Raw genomic sequence first — 21,348 nt, 5'->3', positions numbered from 1 at the left:
CCCTTCTCTGGCAACCATCAAGTTGTTCTCTATAGTTAAGAGTCTGTTTCTTGGTTTCTCTCTCTCTCTCTCTTTTTCCCCTTAGCTTGTTTTGTTTCTTAAATTCTACATATGAGTGAAATCATGTGCTATTTGTCTTTCTCTTATTTCATTTAGCATAATACTCTCTAGCTCCATCCATCTTGTTGCAAATGGAAAGATTTAATTCTTTTTATGGCTGAATAATATTTCATTGTGTACATATACCCCATATTTACCCATTCTTTGATTGACGGGTACATGGGCTGCTTCCGTATCTTGGCTATTGTAAATAATGCATAGGGGTGCATGTAGCCTTTTGAATTAGTGTTTTTTAATTCTTTGGGTAAATACCCAGTAGTGCAATTGCTGGATCATAGGGTATTCCTATTTTTAACTTTTTGAGGGACCTCCATACTGTTTTCCACAGTGGCTGCACCAGTTTGCATTCCCACCAACAGTGCAAGAGAGTTCCCTCTCTCCACATTCTTGCCAACACCTGTTGTTATTCTGTTATTGGTCTTAGCCATTCTGACAGGTGCGAGGTGCTATTTGATTGTAGTTGTGATTCGCATTTCCCTGATGGAAGTGATGATGAGCATCTTTTCATGTGTCTGTTGGCCATCTGTATGTTTCTTTGGAGAAATGTCTGTTCATGTCTTCTGCCCATTTTTTAATTGGATTTTGCAGGGGGAGGTGTTGAGTTTGGTAAGTTCTTTATATATTTTGGATACTAACCCTTTACTGGATATGTCATTTACAAATATTGTCTCCCATTTCTTAGGTTGCCTTTTAATTTTGTTGATTGTTTCCTTAGAAGATAACTTCTTTAAACTGATTAAGAATGTTAAAACATTTTTGTTTTTTTCTGATGATGTGAACTGCATTGAAAGAAGTGCTTCTTCTAAATCGTGGAATTGAGAGGGTGGGAGGAGAGACAAGAAGGGACCACCTATATACCCACTGGATGATTACATTGAGTCTCAGATTTAATTAGCCAGTAATGCAGAAACACAGAAAGCAGAGCAGAACACAGGACGAGGGAGCTGCAACCAATTTTGTTGCTGGTTTTTCCTGAACTTTGCTACCCTAATGGGGAATAAGCTTCTTGTGACATGTCCACACAAAGTGGAGTTTTGCCCGCGTTAACAAAACAAATTGAAACAACAACAACAACAAAAAAAATCAAATAAACAAAAATCCCTTGTACATAATAGGCAAGGTTTACCTAACTGCTCCAGGGGAATTAACACTTGCTGGTAAATGCACTTCCATTTAAGGGAATGTTTACAAACATTGTACTCCTGGGGCTCTTGGTCACTAAGGCCATATTATCCTTCAAGAAAAGAAATAGAGGGGCACCTGGGTGGCTCAGTGGGTTAAAGCCTCTGCCATTGGCTCAGGTCATGAACCCAGGGTCCTGGGATGGAGCCCCGCATCGGGCTCTCTGCTCAGCGGGGAGCCTGCTCCCGTTCCTCTCTCTCTGCCTGCCTGTCAGCCTATTTGTGATCTCTGTCTGTCAAATAAATAAATAAAATCTTAAAAAAAAAAAAAAAAAGAAAAAGAAAGAAATAGAGCCAGTACCCAAGTGTCCCAGAACAAATTGTCTGTCTCTAGTTTTTCAGCATTCTGGAAAACCTATTCCTTATACCGCCACCCCCGCCCCTGACTGTGAATCAATACCCTATTAATTGTATGGCTCACGATCAGAAATCTGTTTCTCATAGACTTCTATACAAACATTATACTTAGTGGATAGACATCAGTTTTCCCATTAGTCTGAACAACATAAGGATGCCCACTATCATCTCTACCAGTAAGACCCAATGCTTTAAGAGAGAAAGAAGAAAATTAGAAAAGACAAACTGCCCTTGTTTGCAGAAAATATATTTGTCTACATGGAAAACATAAGAGAAACTACAGCAAACTGTCACAACTAGTAAATTTGTTGAATATAATATCCATATTTAAAATGACAACTTTTTTATTGCAAAAGGAACACTTTACCTCTACAATGGAGATACCTAGCTGTCACCATCCGGACTCAGTGATCCAGCTTAATCTTATTAATAGTGGTAGACAGAATAATGGCCCCCCACTAAAGATGTCCACTCCCTAATCCATGGAACCTGTGAATACTTTCTATTACATTGTTTAAAATAGGGACATTACCCTGGATTATCTGGGTGGGACCTAATCTAATTATAGTGGGTCTTTAAAAGTAGAGAAATTTTTCCAACTGGGAGCAAAAGCTGCAGCAAGAGAAATCAGATTTGTCATGAGAAGGATTCAACATGTAGTTGCTGACTCTGAGACTTAGAGGACCACCTGCAAAGCCTGGTGAGAGGTGCCTGGAGCTAAGAGCAGGCTCTACCTGATGGCGGCAAGGGAAGGGGACCTCAGTCACACAGCGGCAGGGTACTGGATTCTGCTCACAACGTCAATGAGCTTGGGAAAAGATCCTTCCCAGACCTTCCTGATAAGAACCTAGCAGGCCTACAATCTGTCATCAGCCTTGCGAAACCCGAAACCCGGCACAGAGAAACCAGCTGACACAACCGGAACTTCTCACCTACAGAACTGTGAGATACTAAATTTGTGTTGTTTGAAGCAATTTAATTTGTGATAATTTGTTATAGCGGGAAGAGAAAACTAATACACTTATAAAAGACATCCAGACATTATTGCCCCTTATATGATACAGCATGAAATATACAACATTATGTATGAAATATCCTTGCCACGGATGTGTAATCTGATCAAATTAAGACTTCAGGTTAATTTGTTTACAAGAAGTATGAGGAATAGAGAAACAAGTTAAATGGCACCACAAGGAAACAATCAAATTTGAAATGTGGGACAACTAGCTGGCAAGGACCTAATGGAGGAAATTATAAAACATTTTGAATGATGTAAAAAAGAAATTTGAGTAAATGTTCACTGATAGGAAGTTGTAAGGTGCCAGCTTTGTAGGATGCCAGTCTTTCCCAAATTATTTTGTAAATGTAGTCATGCAATTCCAAACCAGTGAAATAGAACAGAGGGCCTCAAAACAGACTTGTGCATATGTAGAAACTTTATGTTTGATAAGTATCATTACATATAAGTTGGAAAAGAATGGACTTTTGGGGCACCTGGGTAGCTCAGTGGGTTAAGCAGCTGCCTTTGATTCAGGTCATGATCTCAGGGTCCTGGGATTGAGCCCTGAAGTCAGGTTCTCTGCTCAGCAGGGAGTCTGCTTCTCCCTGTCCCTCTGCACCTCCCCACTGCTCATGCTCTCGCTTACTCTTTCTCAAATGAATAAATAAAAAAATCTTTGAAAAGGAACTCCTGGGTGGCTCACTTTGTTAAGTGTCTGCCTTTAGCTCCGGTCATGATCCTGGAGTCCTGGGATCAAGTCTTGCAGGGGCCTCCCTGCTTAGCCAGGAGCCTACTTCTACCTCTGCCTGCTGCTCCCCCTGCTTGTGCTCGCTCTCCCTATCTCTCTCTAACAAATAAATAAATACAATCCTTAAATTTAAAAAAAAAATCTTAAAAAAAAAAAGAATCAACTATCTGTTAAGTGGTTCTGGTCATCTGTTTAGAATGAAATAAAATTAAATTCAAACCTCATAAAAGCAATAAATACCATGTGTAATGAAGACTACATGTGAATTATATTAATTATGCTAGATTTAAAATAAAAAGCTTAATAAGAAAAGGATTACATGTGAAAAGCAAAACTTTATGAACTTTTTTTTTAAATTTTTTATTTATTCATTTGTCAGAGAGAGTGAGCACAGGCAGACAGAGGGGCAGGCAGAGGCAGAGGGAGAAGCAGGCTCCCTGCTGAGCAAGGAGCCCGATGTGGGACTCAATCCCAAGACCCCGGATCATGACACGAGCCGAAGGCAGCCGCTTAACCAACTGAGCCACCCAGGCGTCCCAAAAAGCAAAACTTTAAATAGATAATCTTGGGGTAAGAAAGTATTTCTTAAAACCCAAAAAGTATAAATTTTTAAAAAAGATTAATTTGTTATTAAAGTTAAAACCCTACAGATTAAGCCAATACATTTGCAACACATATAACAAAAAGTTAATATCTAGATATTATAATATTTAAGTAGCTCCTATAAATTAATACTTTAAAGAGTAAAGTGGTAGGAAATATTAATTTATCTTTAAGTAAAAGTTGTTACTTGTCAACAGAGTTAAATTCAAGATTTCTTGCAGATAATTGGAAGAACAAATAAATTACTTTCAGATAAAAGAATGCTTGTTGTAACGTGGCTGAAAGTTCTAAAGTATCTACTTCATTACTTTTGTGTAGTTTTTAATATTATCCATAATGTAAGACAGTCTCCATGTGCATTAGGGATGTATCCCACAAATGCAGATATAACAGGTGCAGATTTATTCTGAATTATATAGATGAAGCAGCCTGACAAATAATCTTATACCAACTGCTGGATGTAAAATTAAAGTTATTGATTAACTTTTAAGGTTAGAAGTTAAGGGGCACCTGGCTGGTTCAGTTGGTGGAGAGTGCAACTCTTGATCTTGGGGTTGTGAGTTCAAGTTCCACATTGGGTGTGGAGATATCTTAAAAAAAAAATAAAGTTAGAAGTTAAACATTAAAGCTATTGATACTATACTACTTCCCAGTGCTTTCCAGGTAAATACACACATAAAGAATACTTTGCAGTCATTTTCACATTTTTTCATAATTTTTTGTCAATCATAATTTTTTCAACATTATGTTATTTTAATTTTTTTACACTTTTTAAAATATTTTGTTTATTTGAGAGTGTGTGTGTGTGTGTGTGTGTGTGAGAGGGAGCACAAGCCACAGGGAAAGGTGCAGGGAGAGGGAGAAGCGGACTCCCCGGTGAGTAGGGAGCTCAATGTGGGGCTCGATACTGGGACCCTGGGATCATGACCTGAGCCAAAGGCAGATGCTTCACTGACTGAAGCACCCAGGTGCACCAACATTATGCTATTTTTAAAGATGAATGGACCTCATCCTAGAAGCAAAGAATTATGGTCAAAAGCTGTTCTTAGCTAATGCTCAGTGGGAGAATCCGAAAGAAATATGTTTTTTTCTCTCATGCCAGAGCGTTGTCTGTGTCTTCTACACATAAACCAAATATTTAATATTTTACATCTTATTGCAGTGTATCATACTCTGAACTCTTTTACACTGAAGAGGTAAAACTAACTTAATTCTCTGTTTAGGAATATGAAAGTCAGATAGAGAAGGATATCTCCATTTCAGATGTCAATTCTATTACTGCACAAAGAATTAATTCTACCAATTTTCTGAAAAAGGTAACAATAACAAAATAGTATTATCAGTATGTTTGCATTTATTTTTGTGAAATCCTAATCTCCCTTTACATTCATTGCTTGCAAAAATTAGGACTAAAAAATTGCACCAATACATTGGGGAGGGTATGTGCTATGGTGAGTGCTGTGAAGTGTGTAAGCCTGACGATTCATGGACCTGTACCCCTGGGGCAAATAATACATTATTTGTTAATAAAAAAATAAATAAATTTAAATTTTAAAATTGTACCAATAGCATTGTAAATACTTAATCTTCAAATATAAACTATTATTTCTTTAAGTTAAATTTGTTCTTTTGTAGATGAGAAGGTTGATAATGAAAAGAATTGTCAAAGTTAGCAAATTTAACTTATCAGATGTTGTGGCTGATTATGAAGAAATTGTATCTGCAAGGTACATCGTAATAATTACTATTTTTAAAATATGAAATACAAAACTTTAAGTTAATGCCTTCAAAGTTCTCTAAGTTCTCTGTTTTAATATTAAGTTACATGTCAGAGGATGCATTTACGAGGCATAAAGTGAAATATAGTGACTTAAAATATATTTGGTTCTTTTAAAATTGCATTTTGGATACATCTATATGATATGTATTTTCAGTTGCTTAGTACTAGTTTTCAGTCCTCCCCTTATTAATAGTTTTTAGGGCAGGAAAGAAAAAGAAAAGAAATACCTTTGTCCCAAATTAGTTTTGCCCTAAGATTTTCCTGTTTTGGAACCATTCCTGGTAAAGCTGTTGCCGGCAGCACCACATACTAAGCCTATAATCTCACCCTTTATAATCCACAGGCAGCAGGTGAGGGAGCCTTTGGCTCAACTCAATTCCCACACTGTTTATCTCTGAACCATAGGGGTAGGACCAGAAGTAGGGATGCCATGTTTCTGGGAAACTTCCCTGGGGCCACCTGCAGATTCCTAGTGTCACCAATACGGTTTTAATTGGTTTGGATGCTGAAATCTATTGTATTTTATTTTCAGTGTTTTGGGGGAAATGAGTGTGACTGTAAAGCTGTATGTAATTCCATGGATTTGTGTTGGCAGCTTGTATAACTAACTCCTGTTTGAGAGCCTGTAGAACAGTTGAGCTTCAAATCACTTTTAGGAGAGTGATTCCTGAAAAATGAATAATGTTCTGAAAGAACATCGTGTTTTTGTGGAAATCTGTCTCCATGCCCTTGTCTATTCTTGGACCATGTACCCAAAGGGCATGAGGCAACCACAATCACGTTTTCTCACAACATGAGAGTGAGTACAGCATCTCTTCTGTGCTCGGAAAGGTCCTTTCCTCGGGTTTAAGACAACTCTGTCTCCCCTCAACAAAGGAGAACATATGGTTCAGAATAATGGCCTTATTTACAATAATTCACTTTAAAAATTGATGTCTTTTAAAACAAAGTTATCTTGTGCATACGCAGCTGATCATTTTTTTACTTTTTAGCCAGTTGACGCATGCAGTTTGTAAACTTGTTGAACGACGAAGACGGTTAAAGCCTCAGAGAAAAGAAAGGAAAAAAGTAGCAGCACAAACTATCTGTGACGGGGATATTAAGATTCTTGTCAGAATACTGCGGGCTTATAATATTCCTACCAGGAACACAACAGTTACTAGGTAAGATAGTGTGCACCAATTTTTATAGTTGCAAAAGTTCTTTTCGTAAATTTTAATTTCTTTTTGCAAAAGCCCTATCTTAAATGTAAATTTCCATGCTGTCCTATGTGTGAAACTTTGCACTTTATTAATGTTCTGTATACAGAAATGGAATGAAAGTTGAAATCTTCACTTGGATAGTCATACTGTCATTACCATGTATTAAGAGTTTTCAGGAGGGGGCACCTGGGTGGCTCAGTGGATTAAGCCTCTGCCTTCAGCTCAGGTCGTGATCTCAAGGTCCTGGGATCTAGCCCCGCATCAGGCTCCCTGCTGAGCAGAGAGCCTGCTTCCTCCTCTCTGACTGCCTCTCTGCCTACTTGTGATCTCTGTCTGTCAAATAAATAAATAAAATATTAAAAAAAAAAAGAGTTTTCGGGAGTACCTGGGCGGCTCAGTGGGTTAAGTATCTGTCTTAGACTCAGGTCGTGATCCCAGGGTCCTGGGCATTGGGCTCCCTGTTCAGTGGGTGTCTTCTTCTCCCTCTCCCTCTGCCTGCTGCTCTGCCTGCTTGTGCTCTCTCTCTCTCTCTCAAGTAAATAAATAAATAATCTTTAAGGAAAAAAGAAGAGTTTCAGAAGTTTGAGATGACCACAGAAACTATACCATGTATATTTTGGGGTGCCATATCATATAAATGCCTTTTATCCTTGTTCCCTATTGTGAGAACTTGTGACCCTGCTATCACCACCTGCACTGTTGTCTGCCTCTGACCCCTCTCAGTACTGCAGGTAGAACACAGGAGAGAGTAGGCTGTTTTGGACTTGTTATTTTAGTTGACATTTGCAAAAATCAGATCTTACCCAACTCTTCTGCAGGCACTCCATGGGTTTTATTTATGTCTCTTGAATAGAGGGTATGTGGGGCCAGAATGGAGATCACTATTTAGTGGCCAAATTAAGGCATCATGAATATTAAATGCTTATGTATATTTAGTGTGTCCTGAATGTTGAGTGTCTTCTGTATTTAGTCTCATGTATGAATCCTATATTATCGGCACTTAGAACCCAGGTATCTCAGGAATATTAAGTGGCACCCCTCTATGTTTAGCACATAATGTGCTCTACTTGCTTATCTTATGTTTATCACATCCCATGAATTCTACGTATGAAAAATATTTTGCTTACTAGGTACTAATCTATAGTTAAAACCTCAAAAGTTTTTCCTATGTTTTATAAACAACAACCTTATTTATCTAATAGAATTGATGTTCTCAAAACAAATGCACATTCCAAAGGCTAACTTTTATAAAGTAAAGACATGATAAAATCACTACTATTTTCTATAATCATCAATTTGTAAAAGAAAGAATATTATAACATCAAAAATAGAAAGGATATAATCTCAAAGTATCACTTGCCTTATTTTTCTCCTTTGCTGAAGACCAATGAAAACTTTATCACAAATGGAATCCAATCCATGACTCAGCATTTAGAAACCACCCTTCCAGAGTGATTATCAAATGTGTAGCTCTAACCACCTATGATCAGAAGATCCAAAGCAAACTCTATAGAATTCAGGGTAACTGAATTATTTGTCACCATGAACATAGGTAAAACCCTGCCCATTACCACCAAAACTAATGTTAAAATTATTTATTTAAAAATTGTTTTATTTAGGGGCACCTGGGTGGCTCAGTGGGTTAAAGCCTCTGCCTTAGGCTCAGGTCATGATCCTAGCATCCTGGGATGGAGCCCCACATCAGGCTCTCTGCCTGGCAGGGAGCCTGCTTCCTCCTCTCTCTCTGCCTGCCTCTCTGCCTACTTGTGATCTCTACCTGTCAAATAAATAAATAAAATCTTTTTAAAAAATTGTTTTATTTAAATTCCATTTAGTTAACATATATTATTAGTTTCAGGGGTAGACTTTAGTGATTCATCAGTTGCATATAACACCCACTGCTCATTACATCAAGTGCCGTCCTTAATGCCCATCACCCAATTACCCCACCCTGCCACCCCACCAAGCAATCCTCAGTTTTTCTCTTATAATTAAGAGTCTTTTATGGTTTGCCTCCCTCTCTGTTTTTTTTTTTTTTTTTAAGATTTTACTTATTTATTTGACAGACAGAGATCACAAGTAGACAGAGAGGCAGGCCGAGAGAGGGGAAGGGAAGCAGGCTCCCCGCTGAGCAGAGAGCCTGATGTGGGGCTCGATCCCAGGACCCTGGAATCATGACCTGAGCCGAAAGCAGAGGCTTTAACCCACTAAGCCACCCAGGTGCCCCCCTCTCTGTTTTTATTGCATTTTATTTTTCCTTGCATTCCCCTTTGTTCATCTGTTTTCTTTCTTAAATTCCGCATATGAGTGAAATCATATGATATTTGTCTTTCTCGGACTGACTTATTTCCCTTAGCCTAAAACCCTCTAGTCCCATCCCCATCATTGCAAATGGGAAGATTTCATTCTTTTTGATGGCTGAGTAATATTCCATATATGTATATGGAATATTCATGCATATATATATAATATTCCATATTATACACACACTACTTCTTTATTCATTCTTCTGGTGATAGACATGAGGGCTCTTTCCATATTTTGACTGTTGTGGACATTGCTGCTATAGACATTGGGGTGCAGGTGTCCCTTCAGATCATTATTTTTGTATCCTTTGGATAAATACCTAGTAGTGCAATTACTGGATTGTAGGGTAGCTCTATTTTTAAGTTTTTGAGATGCCTCCATACTCTTTTCCAGAATGACTGCACCAGTTTGCATCCCCACCAACAGTGTAAGAAGGTTCCCCTTTCTCTGCATTGCTGCCAACATCTGTTGTTTCCTGACTTGTTAATTTCAGCCATTGTGACTGGCGTGAGGTGGTATCTCATTGTTGTTTTGATTTGTATTTTCCTGATAATGAGTGATGTTGAGCATTTTTTTCATGTATCTGTTGGCCATTTGTATGTCTTCTTTGGAGAAATCTCTATTCATGTCTTCTGCCTATTTCCTGACTGGATTATTTGTTTTTTGGGAGTTGAGTTTGGTAAGTTCTTTTTTTTTTTTTTTTTAAGATTTTGTTTATTTATTTGACAGAGAGAGACAGCGAGAGAGGGAACACAAGCAGGGAGAGTGGGAGAGGGAGAAGCAGGCTTCCTGCCAAGCAGGGAGCCCAATGTGGGGCTTGATCCCAGGACCCTGGGATCATGACCTTAGCTGAAGGCTGATGCTTAACAACAGAGCCACCCAGGCGCCCCAAGTTTGATTAGTTCTTTATAGATTTGGATACTAGCCTTAACTGATATGTCATTTGCAAATATCTTCTCCCATTCTGTCAGTTGCATTTTAGTTTTGTTGATTGTTTCCTTTACTGTGCAAAAGTTTTTATCCTGATAAAGTCCCAATAGCTCATTTCTGCTTTTGTTTCCCTTGCCTCTGGAGATGTGTCTAGTCAGGAGTTCCTGTGGCTGAAGTTAAAGAGTTTGCTGCCTCTGTCCTTCTCTAGGATTTTGATAGATTCTTGTCTCACATTTAGGTCTTTCATCCATTTTAATTTATTTTTCATATGGTGTAAGAAAGTGGTCCAGTTTCATTCTTCTGCATGTGGCTGTCCAATTTTCCCAACACCATTTGTTGAAGAGACTGTCTTTTTTCCATTGAATATTCTTTCCTGCTTTGTCAAAGATTAGTTGACCATAGAGTTATGGGTCCACTTCTGGATTCTCTATTCTGTTCCATGTGTCTGTTTTTGTACCAGTACCGTACTATCTTAGTGGTTACAGCTTTATAATAGAGCTTGATGTCCAGAATTGTGAAATCTCTGGCTTTGGTTTTCTTTTTCAACTTTACTTTGGCTATTCAGGGTCTTTTCTTGTTTCATACAAATTTTAGGATCATTTATTCCAGCTCTGTGGAAAATGCTGATGGTATTTTGGTAGGGATTGCTTTAAATGTGTAGTTTGCTTTGGGTAGCATAGACATTTTAATAATATCTGTTCTTCCAACTCATGAACATGGGATGTTTCTCCATTTATCTATGTATTCCTCAATTTCTTTCATAAATGTTCTATAATTTTCAGAGAACAGATCCTTTACGTCTTTGGTTAGGTTTATTCCTAGGTATTATGGCTTTTGGTGCAATTGTAAATGGGATCAATTCCTTGGTTTCTCATTCTACTGCTTCATTATTAGTTGATTTTATATCCCGTGACTCTGCTGGATTCCTATTATCAGTTGTAGCAATTTTCTGGTGGAGTCTTTGGGTTCTCTACATAAAGTATCATGTCATCTGTGAAGAGTGAAAGTTTGACTTCTTCTTTGACAGTTTGGATGCCTTTATTTATTTTTGCTGTCTGATTGCTGAGGCCGGGATTTCCAGTACTATGTTGAACAACAGGACGTCCCTGTTGTGTTCCTGACCTTAGGGGAAAAGTTCTCGGGTTTTCCCTATTGAGGATGGTATTTGCTATGGGTCTTTTGTATATGGCTTTTATGATGTTGAGGTGTGTTCCCTCTATCCCTTCATGGTGGAGGATTTTTATCAAGAAAGGATGTTATATTTTGTCAAATACTTTTTCTGCATCTATTAAGATGATCATATGGTTCTTATCCTTTTATTTATGTGGTGTATCACATTGATTGATTTGTGGATGTTGAACCAACCTTGCAGCCCAGGAATAAATCCCACTTAGCTGTGGTGAATAATCCTTTTAATGTACTGTTGGATCCAATTAACTGGTATCTTGTTGAGAATTTTTGCATCCATATTCATCAGGGATATTGTTTTGTAGGGTCTTTGTCTGGTGTTGGGATCAAGGGTAAGCCTGGCTTCATAGAGTGAGTTTGGAAGTTTTCCTTCCATTTCTATCTTTTAAGAAGAAGAGGTATTAATTCTTTTTTAAATGTTTTGTAAAATTGCCCTGGGAAGCCATTGGGCCCTGGACTCTTATTGGGAGATTTTTGATTACTGATTCAATGTCTTTGCTAGTTATGGGTCTGTTCAGGTTTTCTATTTTTTCCTGTTTCAGTTTTGGTCATTGATGTGTTTCTAGGAATTTATCCATTTCTTCCAGATTGCCTAATTTGTTGGCATATAATTGCTTATAATATTCTCTTATAATTGTTTATGTTTCTTTGGTGTTGGTTGTGGTGTTTCCTCTTTCATTCACGATTTCATTTATTTGGGTGTTTTCTCTTTTCTTTTTAGTAAGTCTGGCTAGGGGGTTATCAATCTTGTTAATTCTTTCAAAGAATCAGCTCCTAGTTTCATTATCTGTTCCACTGTTTTGTTTTTTCTAATTTCTCTATCATTGTTTTCTGTTTTAATCTTTATTATTTCTCTTATCCTGCTGAATTTATGCTTTATTTGCCTTTCTTTTTCTAGCTCCTTTAGATGTAAGGTTAGGCTGTGTATTTGAGACATTTCTTGCTTCTTGAGAAAGGCCTGCATTGCTATATACTTCCCTTTTAACCATCTTTGCTACATCCCAAAGATTTTGAACTATTGTGTTTTCATTTTCATTTGCTTCCATATATTTTTAAAATTCTCCTTTAATTTCCTGGTTGGCCCATTCATTCTTTAGTAGGATGTTCTTTAACCTCCTTGTATTTGTGGTCCTTCCAAATTTTTTCTTGTGGCTCATTTCAAGTTTCATAGCATTTGGTCTAAAAATATGCATAGTATGATCTCAATATTTTTGTTCTAGCTGAGTCCTAATTTGGACCTATTGTGATCTGTTCTGGAGAATGTTCCATGTGTATTCAAAAAGCATGTGTAATCTGCTGCTTTAGGATGAAATGCTCTGAATATTCATGGTAAGTCCATCTGGTCTAGTGTGTCATTCGAAGCCCTTGTTTCCTGTTGATCTTCCACTTAGATGATCTGTCCATTGCTGTGAGTGTGGTGTTAAAGTCCCCTACTATTATTGTATTATTATCAATGCATTTCCTTAAGTTTGTTATTAATTTGTTTATATATTTGGCTGCTCCCAAGTTAGGGGCATAAATATTTATACTTATTAGATCTTCTTGTTGGATAGACCCCTTTATTATGATATAGTGTCCTTCTTCATCTCTTATTACAGTCTTTGCTTTAAATTCTAGTTTGTCTTATATAAGGATGGCTACTTCAGCTTTCTTTACACATCCATTAGCATGATAAATGGTTCTCCACCCCCTCACTTTCAATCTGGAGGTGTTGGATCTAAACTGAGTGTCTTGTAAGCAGGATATTGATGGATCTTGTTTTTTAATCCATTATGATACTCTGTATCTTTTGATTGGAGCATTTAGCCCACTTACATTCAGAGTAATTATTGAAAGATATGAACAACAAAACCTAGATCCTGGGTATGTTTTGGTCTGCTTATTAAAAGAAACTAGATCCCAAAATAAGAAAGAGTAAAATAAAGTGTAATGAAAGCAAACAATAAAAAATATAAAGTATATATAAAAATAAAAATTAAAAAGAATTCAAAAAAGAATTCAAAAAAATAAGATAACTGGATAAATAAAATAAAAAATTAAAGAATAAAAGTACAAAAGGTGCTAGATACTATTTTCCCCTAGAGCTGAAGCTTTGCAGCTGTCTATGATCAGTGAACTTGGTTCGAGTGAGTTGTTTCTTCTGGTCTTCTGGGGGAAGGGCCTGCAGCCCTGATTCTCAGGTGGAGTTGCCCTAATGGAAATGTGCCCTAGGGCTTGGTGTAAGTGGCTCTGGACTCACCTCCACTAGGTGGCGCTGTTTTGCTCCCTGAGGGCTTTCAGCACTGATGGGTGGAATGAATATAGTGGCTCCTCTATCTCTAGCCCTGGAGCTGAAAATTCATGTCCCTGACTCTTCAGTGAGCCCTCACAATAGAGAAGTCAGTCACACTTGTTTCCCTGGTTTCTTTCTTTCTTTCTTTCTTTCTTTCTTTTTTTTTTAAGATTTTATTTATTTATTTGACAGACAGAGATCACAAGTAAGCAGAGAAGCAGGCAGAGAGAGAGGAGGAAGCAGGCTCCCTGCTGAGCAGAGAGCCTGATGTGGGGCTCGATCCCAGGGTTCTGGGATCATCACCTGAGCCGAAGGCAGAGGCTTTAACCCACTGAGCCACCCAGGCGCCCCAGTTTCCCTGGTTTCTGTCAGAACTCTGTGTTCACCTTGCCTGTGTCCAAGGTTTTTTAAATTCAGGCATGCGGCTGAGTTTCAAAACCAAATTTTAGGGAGTTCTGTGGGGCAAGACCCAAGCTGTTCCTCCCAGGGAGTGTCTCACCACACTTCTGCCTTTTGTTGGGCCACCCCCCAGGAAAGTGGTCCCAGGACCATGCAGCAGTTCTCAGTTTATGGCAAGACAGAGCAGAAAGCTGGTATCTACACTTGGTGTTCTCAGCCAGCTTCCATGCTCCTATGCCTGGGAACAGTGCCTCACTTAGATGCCACCCATTTTTCTTGTATCCCAGGGGATCCTCAGAACATGGTGTCACACCTGGGATTCTGCCCCATTTCACCACCCGAGCACCTTTAAGCCAGGAACAGCCTCCACTGTAGCAGACTTCTATAACTTCCGATTTTGCACTCTGCTGCTTATGCTACTTCGCAGTAGCCTCCTCAAGCACGCCCCTTCCCCACCACCATATCCTCAGTCAGCTCTATCACACCAGAGTCAAGCCTCCGCACTGCCTCCCTTCCAAAAGGGGGTCACTTTTCTACTTGTAGACTTGCAGTCCAGTTGATTTCTCAGCTGCTCAGAATGATTTGATAGCTATCTAGTTGTATTCAAGGGATGAAACAAACTTAGGGTGCCCCTTCTCTTCTTCTGCCATCTTAATTCTTCCTCTCTGTTAAAATCATTTGAAGTGTATAACTCTATGTTGTTTTTCCTGAAGAGCCTTGGATCTGCCTACCTATTTGAAATCATCAATATCTCGCCTCAGACATAAAGAAACAATCAAATCAGTAGCTTCAGATGAGATCTTAAATGAGGTAAGTATTTAACACTTCTATAAAGTGCAAATTTGATTATGTTTGCCCTGAATTGCAACTCACTCCTAATTGGTCTCTCCATCTCTACTAAGCTTCTAATAAGCTTCCAGCTGATTTTCTATTACACATCTTTATAAGATGTAATCCTAACCAATTCATTCCCTGCTCCCCTGTTCTCAGGGCCTATAGAATTAGGTACAAGCTCTTTTAGAATGCCTATAAAAAGCTATGATGATCTGGCCCTTACCTACCAATCAAGCCACATCTCCTTCCTCCCCAAGACAGTATCATATCATATCATACCACTACTTCTAGAAGGCCTCTTTCACTTTCCTTTGCCTGGAATGGCCTCCACACAGCTCCATATTATTGGCCACATGAAACTTACTACTTAATGTTTCAAAGCTCAAGGTCAATGAATGTTTTCTCTGTGAAATTCTTCTTGTCCTTACTCCAGAAAATTAATTATTGGCTCTCCTGTGTAACTATTATACCTTGAATATATTTCTTTTATTTTTCACATTTGCAATTATTTGTTTACCTGTTTATTTTCCCCTGATAGACTATAAAGTCCTTAAGGAAAGTTCCATTTATCCTTCAATCCTAGAATAGTATCTGGTATTGAATAGGACCAATAAATGTTTATTAAATGAGTGAACAAATAAGAGCTGCTAGAAAAAGTAAGCCATCCAGTTGTCAGTGAGTAAATAAGTAATTTCCTGGCCTTCCACCTTTCATCAACTACATAAAAATAGCACAAAAATCTAGTCAGTATTTATTGTGTGTTTCAGGATACTGTACAACCTTTTGTGGAAGTTTCCTTTCAACATACTGTATACCAAACCAGTACTGCAAGTGGATCTCACCCATGCTGGAATGAAGAAATTAAAGTAGATTTTATGTAGGTTGGAATCTATTTTTCCTTGGCTTCTAAAAAAAAGAGCAATAACAACATTGTTTTCTTGAGCCATTGCTTGAAAAATAACAATTGAGATAAGCTTTATTTTTTAAGTTTTAGATTATGAAATTGTTCTTACATAGGTATTGATATATATATATAATATATATGTATATATAACATATATGCAAATGTAAGTTCTGTGGAAAAGTAATAAATGAATACCTGTGTATCTACCATCCAGCTTAAAAAATATAATATTACCATTACCTTTGAAGGCCAGTACCCAGTTGTTACGAAGCTAGTACCTAACTGTATTTCCTTACTTTGCCCCTAGAGGTAACAGCCACTAATTTGTGTTTAACATTCCCTCTCTTTATGATTTTATATCATAAGTATTATCCCTATCCATTTATTTTTTGTGGATGTTTCAACTTTATATAAATTGAATCATCTTTTGCAATCTTGTTTGTTTACTCTTTTTTTTTAAGATTTTATTTATGTATTTGACAGACAGAGATCACAAGTAGGCAGAGAGGCAGGCAGAGAGAGAGGAGGAAGCAGGCTCTCTGCTAAGCAGAGAGCCCGATGCGGGACCCGATCCCAGGACCCTGAGATCATGACCTGAGACATCCACTAAGACACCCAGGCACCCCTTGTTTGTTTACTCTTAATTATTTTGAGAGATTCATCTGTGTTCCTACTCATAACTTTCCTCCCTCCCATCCTTCCTCCCTTCTCATTTCTTTCCTACTTTCCTACTTTTCTTCCTTCTTTCTCTCCTTCTTTTATTTTCACTCCTTCATAGTATTCTGCTGGACTAAAATGCCATACATTTTTATACTTTTTCCTGTTGATATCTGTTTGGCTTATTTTAATCTTTTGTTATTACAGATAATGTTGCTCTGAACATTCTTGTACTTGTCTTCTGGAGCACACATGCAAGAGTTTGTTTTTAAGACAGTAGCTCTCAAACTTTTTTGTGCATTAGAATCACTTATATGGCTCCTGAAAACATTGCTGGACCCACCTTCATAGTTTCTAATTTAGCAGGTCTGGGAAGGTCTTGATAATCCCTTTTCTCACAAGTTCTCAGGTGTTACTGATGCTACTTAGTTGGGGATATTTTGAGAACCTCTGCTCTGGGATGCATGTCCAGGAGTAGAATTGCTAGGTTATAATTGAATTCAGCTTCAACTTTACTAGATAATACCAAACTGTTTTCTAATGATTGTACCAATATACACTCCCAACACAATATATATTATGCCATATCTTCAATAATATTTTGTATTTTTAATTATTTTTTCTAATATTATAGATCTAAAATGATATTCTCATTGTGGTTTAATTTACTTTCCCTGATTTCTAATGAGATTGAGTTTTTTCCCACTTAAAAAATTTGACAGACTTTATTTTTTAGAACAGTTTTGGGCTCACAGTAAATTGAGTAGAAAGTACAGAGAGTTCTTACATATACCTTTCTCACAATACACACAAAGCCTCCCTCAGCATCAGTGTGGTATGTTTGTTACAATCCACGAACCAATGTTGATGCATCATTATCAACCATTACTTCAGAGTTCCCTCTCATGTCATACATTTTATGGGTTTTGACAAATATATAACGACATATACCCACCACTAATACCATATAGCATAGTTTTACTACCTAAAAATATTCTCTGCTTCATCTATTTATCCCTTCATCCTTCCCTTGGGACCTGGCAACCACTGATGTTTTTACTGTCTCCATGATTTTCCCTTTTCCAGAATATCATTGCATTAATCATGGTTCTCCAGAGAAACAGAATCAATAGGATGTGTGTGTGTGTGTGTGTGTGCACAAGCACACGCACTTGTATCTTTGTGTCTTTGTCTTTCTCTCTCTTACCCTTTATAATATGGGTAGGCCTCATCTAATCAGTTGAAGGCTTAATGGAAAAAAGACTTAACCTCCCTCCTGGGAAGACTTGAATAGCAACTCTTCCCTGGGCTTCCAGCCTGCTGGTATACCCTGCAGATTTTGGACTTGGCTACCTCACAATCAAGTGAGCCAGTACTACAGAGGGTAATTTGCTTTACTCAACTCTATTCATTTTTTGTTAACTTGGAAAGAACACTTAACATGGTATCTCCCCTATTAACAGATTTTTAAAGTATGCAGTATATTATAGTTGACTATAGGTACAATGTTGTACAGCTGATCCCTAGAGCTTATTCATCTTTCTTAACTGAAACTTTATGCCTATTGGTGAGAAACTCCCATTTCCCTTTTCCCAGCCCCTGGCAACCAATATTCCACTCTTTGATTTTATGACTTTAACTAATTTAGACGTCTCATGAAAGTGGAATTATGCAATATTTGTCTTTTTGTGACTGGTTTATTGGGTGGTTTATCACCCAACCACCCAACCCCTTCCCCTCCAAAACCCTCAATTTGTTTCTCAGAGTCCACAGTCTCTCATGGTTCATCTCCCCCTCCAATTTCCCACAACTCACTTTTCCTCTCCATCTCCCCATGTCCTCCGTGTTATTCCTTATGCTCCACAAATAAGTGAAACCATATGATAATTGACTCTCTCTGCTTGATTTATTTCACTCAGCATAATCTCTAACAGTCCCGTCCATGTTGATACAAAAGTTGGGTATTCATCCTTTCTGATGGAGGCATAATACTCTATTGTATATATGGACCACATCTTCCTTATCCATTCGTCTGTTGAAGGGCATCTTGGTTCTTTCCATAGTTTGGCGACTATATGGCTCTGCAGTTGCTCTATTTTTAATTTCTTAAGGAATCTCCACACTGTTTTCCAAAGTGGCTGCACCAACTTGCATTGCCACCAACAGTGTAAGGGGGTTCCCCTTTCTTCACATCCTCTTCAACGCATGTTGTTTACTGTCTTGTTAATTTTGGCCATTCTAACTGGTATAAGGTGGTAACTCAACGTGGTTTTGATTTCAATCTCCCTGATGGCTAGTGATGATGAACATTTTTCATGTGTCTGTTAACCATTGTATGTCTTCTTTGGAGAAGTGTCTGTTCACGTCTTCTGCCCATTTTTCTTAAAAGATTTTATTTATTTATTTGACAGACAAAGATCACAAGTAGACAGAGAGGCAGGCAGAGAGAGAGAGAGGAGGAAGCAGGCTCCCCGCTGAGCAGAGAGCCCGACACGGGGCTCGATCCCAGGACCCTGGGATCATGACCTGAGCTGAAGGCAGAGGCTTTAACCCACTGAGCCACCCAGGTGCCTTTCTGCCCATTTTTTGATGTGATTATCTGTTTTGTGTGTGTTGAGTTTGAGGAGTTCTTTATAGATCTTGGGTATCAGCCCTTTGTCTGTATTGGCATTTGCAAATATCTTCTCCCATTCCATGGGTTGCCTCTTTGTTTTGTTGACTGTTTCCTTTGCTGTGCAGAAGATTTTGATCTTGATGAAGTCCCCAAATTTCATTTTCACTTTTGTTTCCTTTGCCTTTGGAGACATATCTTGAAAGAAGTTGCTGTGGCTGATGTTGAAGAGGTTACTGCCTATGTTCTCCTCTAGGGTTCTGATGGATTCCTGCCTCGCATTGAGGTCTTTTATCCATTTCTAGTTTATCTTTGTATATGGTGTAAGAGAATGTTCGAGTTTCTTTCTTCCATCTTGACTATTGTGAATAGTGTTACACATGAACATAGGAATGCTAGTATCTCTTTCAGATCCTGATTGAATTCTTTGGATAGATTCCCAGAAATGAGATTGCCAGATCAGATGGTAAATCTGTTTCTAATTTTTTGAGGAACCTCTATACTGTTTTCCATAGCAGCTGCACTATTTTGCATTCCTGCCAACAGTGTGCAGTTTCAGTTTCCAAATCTTTACTAATACTTTTTCATCTTTTTTTTTTTTTGGTAATAGTCATTCTGACAGGTGTGAGGTGATACCTCACTGTTGCCTTTTCCTGATTATTAGCAAACATTTTATTATTAGTTAGCAATTATTGAGCATTTTTAAAAAAGATTTTACTAAGTGATCTCTGCACCCAACGTGGGGCTCAAACTTACAACCCCTGAGATCAAGAGTCGTGTGCTCTACTGACTGAGCCAGCCAGGTGCCCCCAAGCATTTTTTTAAATACATGTCAGTCATTGTAGATCTTCTTTGGGAAATGTCTATTCAAGTTTTAGCCTATTTTAAAAACTGGGTTGTTAACATTTTTACTATTGAGTTGTATGGTTTCCAAAAATTTTTTCTCATCTATAGGCAGCCTTTTCACTCTATTGATTGTTTGCTGTGCAGAAGATTTAGAATTTGATAAGTTCTACTTGTTTATTTTACTTTTGTTGCCCATGCTTTGGTGTCATATCTGCAGAATGAAATCTTTGCCACAACCTATCCCATGAAGCTTTTTTCTTGTGTTTTCTTCTAGGGGCTTTATAGTTTCGGATCTTACTTACATTTTAAGTCTTTAATCTATTTTGAATTGATTTTTGTGTATGGTCTAAAATAAGGGTCAATTTGATTATTTTTCCATGTTGATAGTTCTACTGACACCATTTGTTGAAGAGACTGTTCCTTCAGCGTTGTGTATGCTTGACATTCTTGTCAAAGACCAGTTGTCCTGATGTAGATGCAGGGATTTATATCTGGACTCTCTTTTCTGTATCATTGGTCTACATGTCTTATCTTTATGCCAGTATCATCCTATTTCGATTATTGTAGCTGTGTAATATATTTTGAAATCAGGAAGTTGGATGCGTCCAGCTTTGTTCTTCTTTCTCAAGATTTATATTTGATACAAAAGCTATATAAGTAGGCTTTGTTATTGGAAATAAGGTACATTGGTCAAGACAAATTTGAAACCTAAAACTTAATATTGTTCTCCAAACTCAATTAGCCATTTTCTAAGTATCTTTAGCTCTCACTGGAGTGAAAGAATATAAAGAACTGTCAACTACATCCATTATCAAAGTCCTTTCCCTTGTTCTGGTGCCCTATCCCCTTTCTCTTGTCAACCTTGTTCAGCTCTCTCAAGTTCTGCAGATCATGTGGTTCCTATTTACATTATTCTTTGATGGTGTCTCTGTATTAAATAAATGGATTTAGGAGAAGACACAATAGTCAATAAGATAAATAAACTTATAAGTGAACTAAAGAGAAGGAGACTGTAGAGTATTTGCATTCTTGCAGTTATAGCAGCAAGATACACCAAGAACACATTTAGAGTATAATCAAGTAGATCAGAGGGTTCGGCTAAGACACACCATTCAGTTACACTTTTGGTTCTCTGAGATACAAGAGCTCTGTTCCCTTCTCCACGTGATGTTTTAGTGAATAAAAACTACATGCAAATGGGATAGAGAATAATAGTAAACAGTATATAGTAATTAGCCTTGCGAGCTCTACTTTGGAGGAGAAATTGTGGTGAAATTTGAATAAGGTTTTAGTAGAATATAAAGTGCAAGACAATGCAGGACTTGAGTGATTTAAGGGACATACTGAGTTGACACACTCAAAAATGTCTGGAAGATAGCAGTTATTATTCCTCCTGCCAGCATAGTGTT

At 37.8% G+C, this 21,348-nt stretch overlaps 1 protein-coding gene across 1 annotated transcript in view; it reads left to right on the top strand.

Annotated features, from left to right (window-relative positions):
- CC2D2B (coiled-coil and C2 domain containing 2B) overlaps positions 1 to 21,348 on the top strand; it is a gene marked incomplete at its 3' end in the record, with an annotated part of 111,545 nt that overhangs the window by 62,421 nt on the left and 27,776 nt on the right. The window contains exons 20-24 of the mRNA XM_080823286.1: positions 5,233 to 5,325; positions 5,645 to 5,736; positions 6,782 to 6,952; positions 14,801 to 14,897; positions 15,689 to 15,798. Coding sequence (XP_080679412.1) covers positions 5,233 to 5,325; positions 5,645 to 5,736; positions 6,782 to 6,952; positions 14,801 to 14,897; positions 15,689 to 15,798 — 563 coding nt within the window. The remainder of the gene's footprint in view (positions 1 to 5,232; positions 5,326 to 5,644; positions 5,737 to 6,781; positions 6,953 to 14,800; positions 14,898 to 15,688; positions 15,799 to 21,348) is intronic.

Source organism: Martes martes, assembly GCF_963455335.1.
Source record: "Martes martes genome assembly, chromosome: 14".
Taxonomy (NCBI): domain Eukaryota; kingdom Metazoa; phylum Chordata; class Mammalia; order Carnivora; family Mustelidae; genus Martes; species Martes martes.
This window is presented reverse-complemented; position numbering and strand designations above follow the sequence as displayed.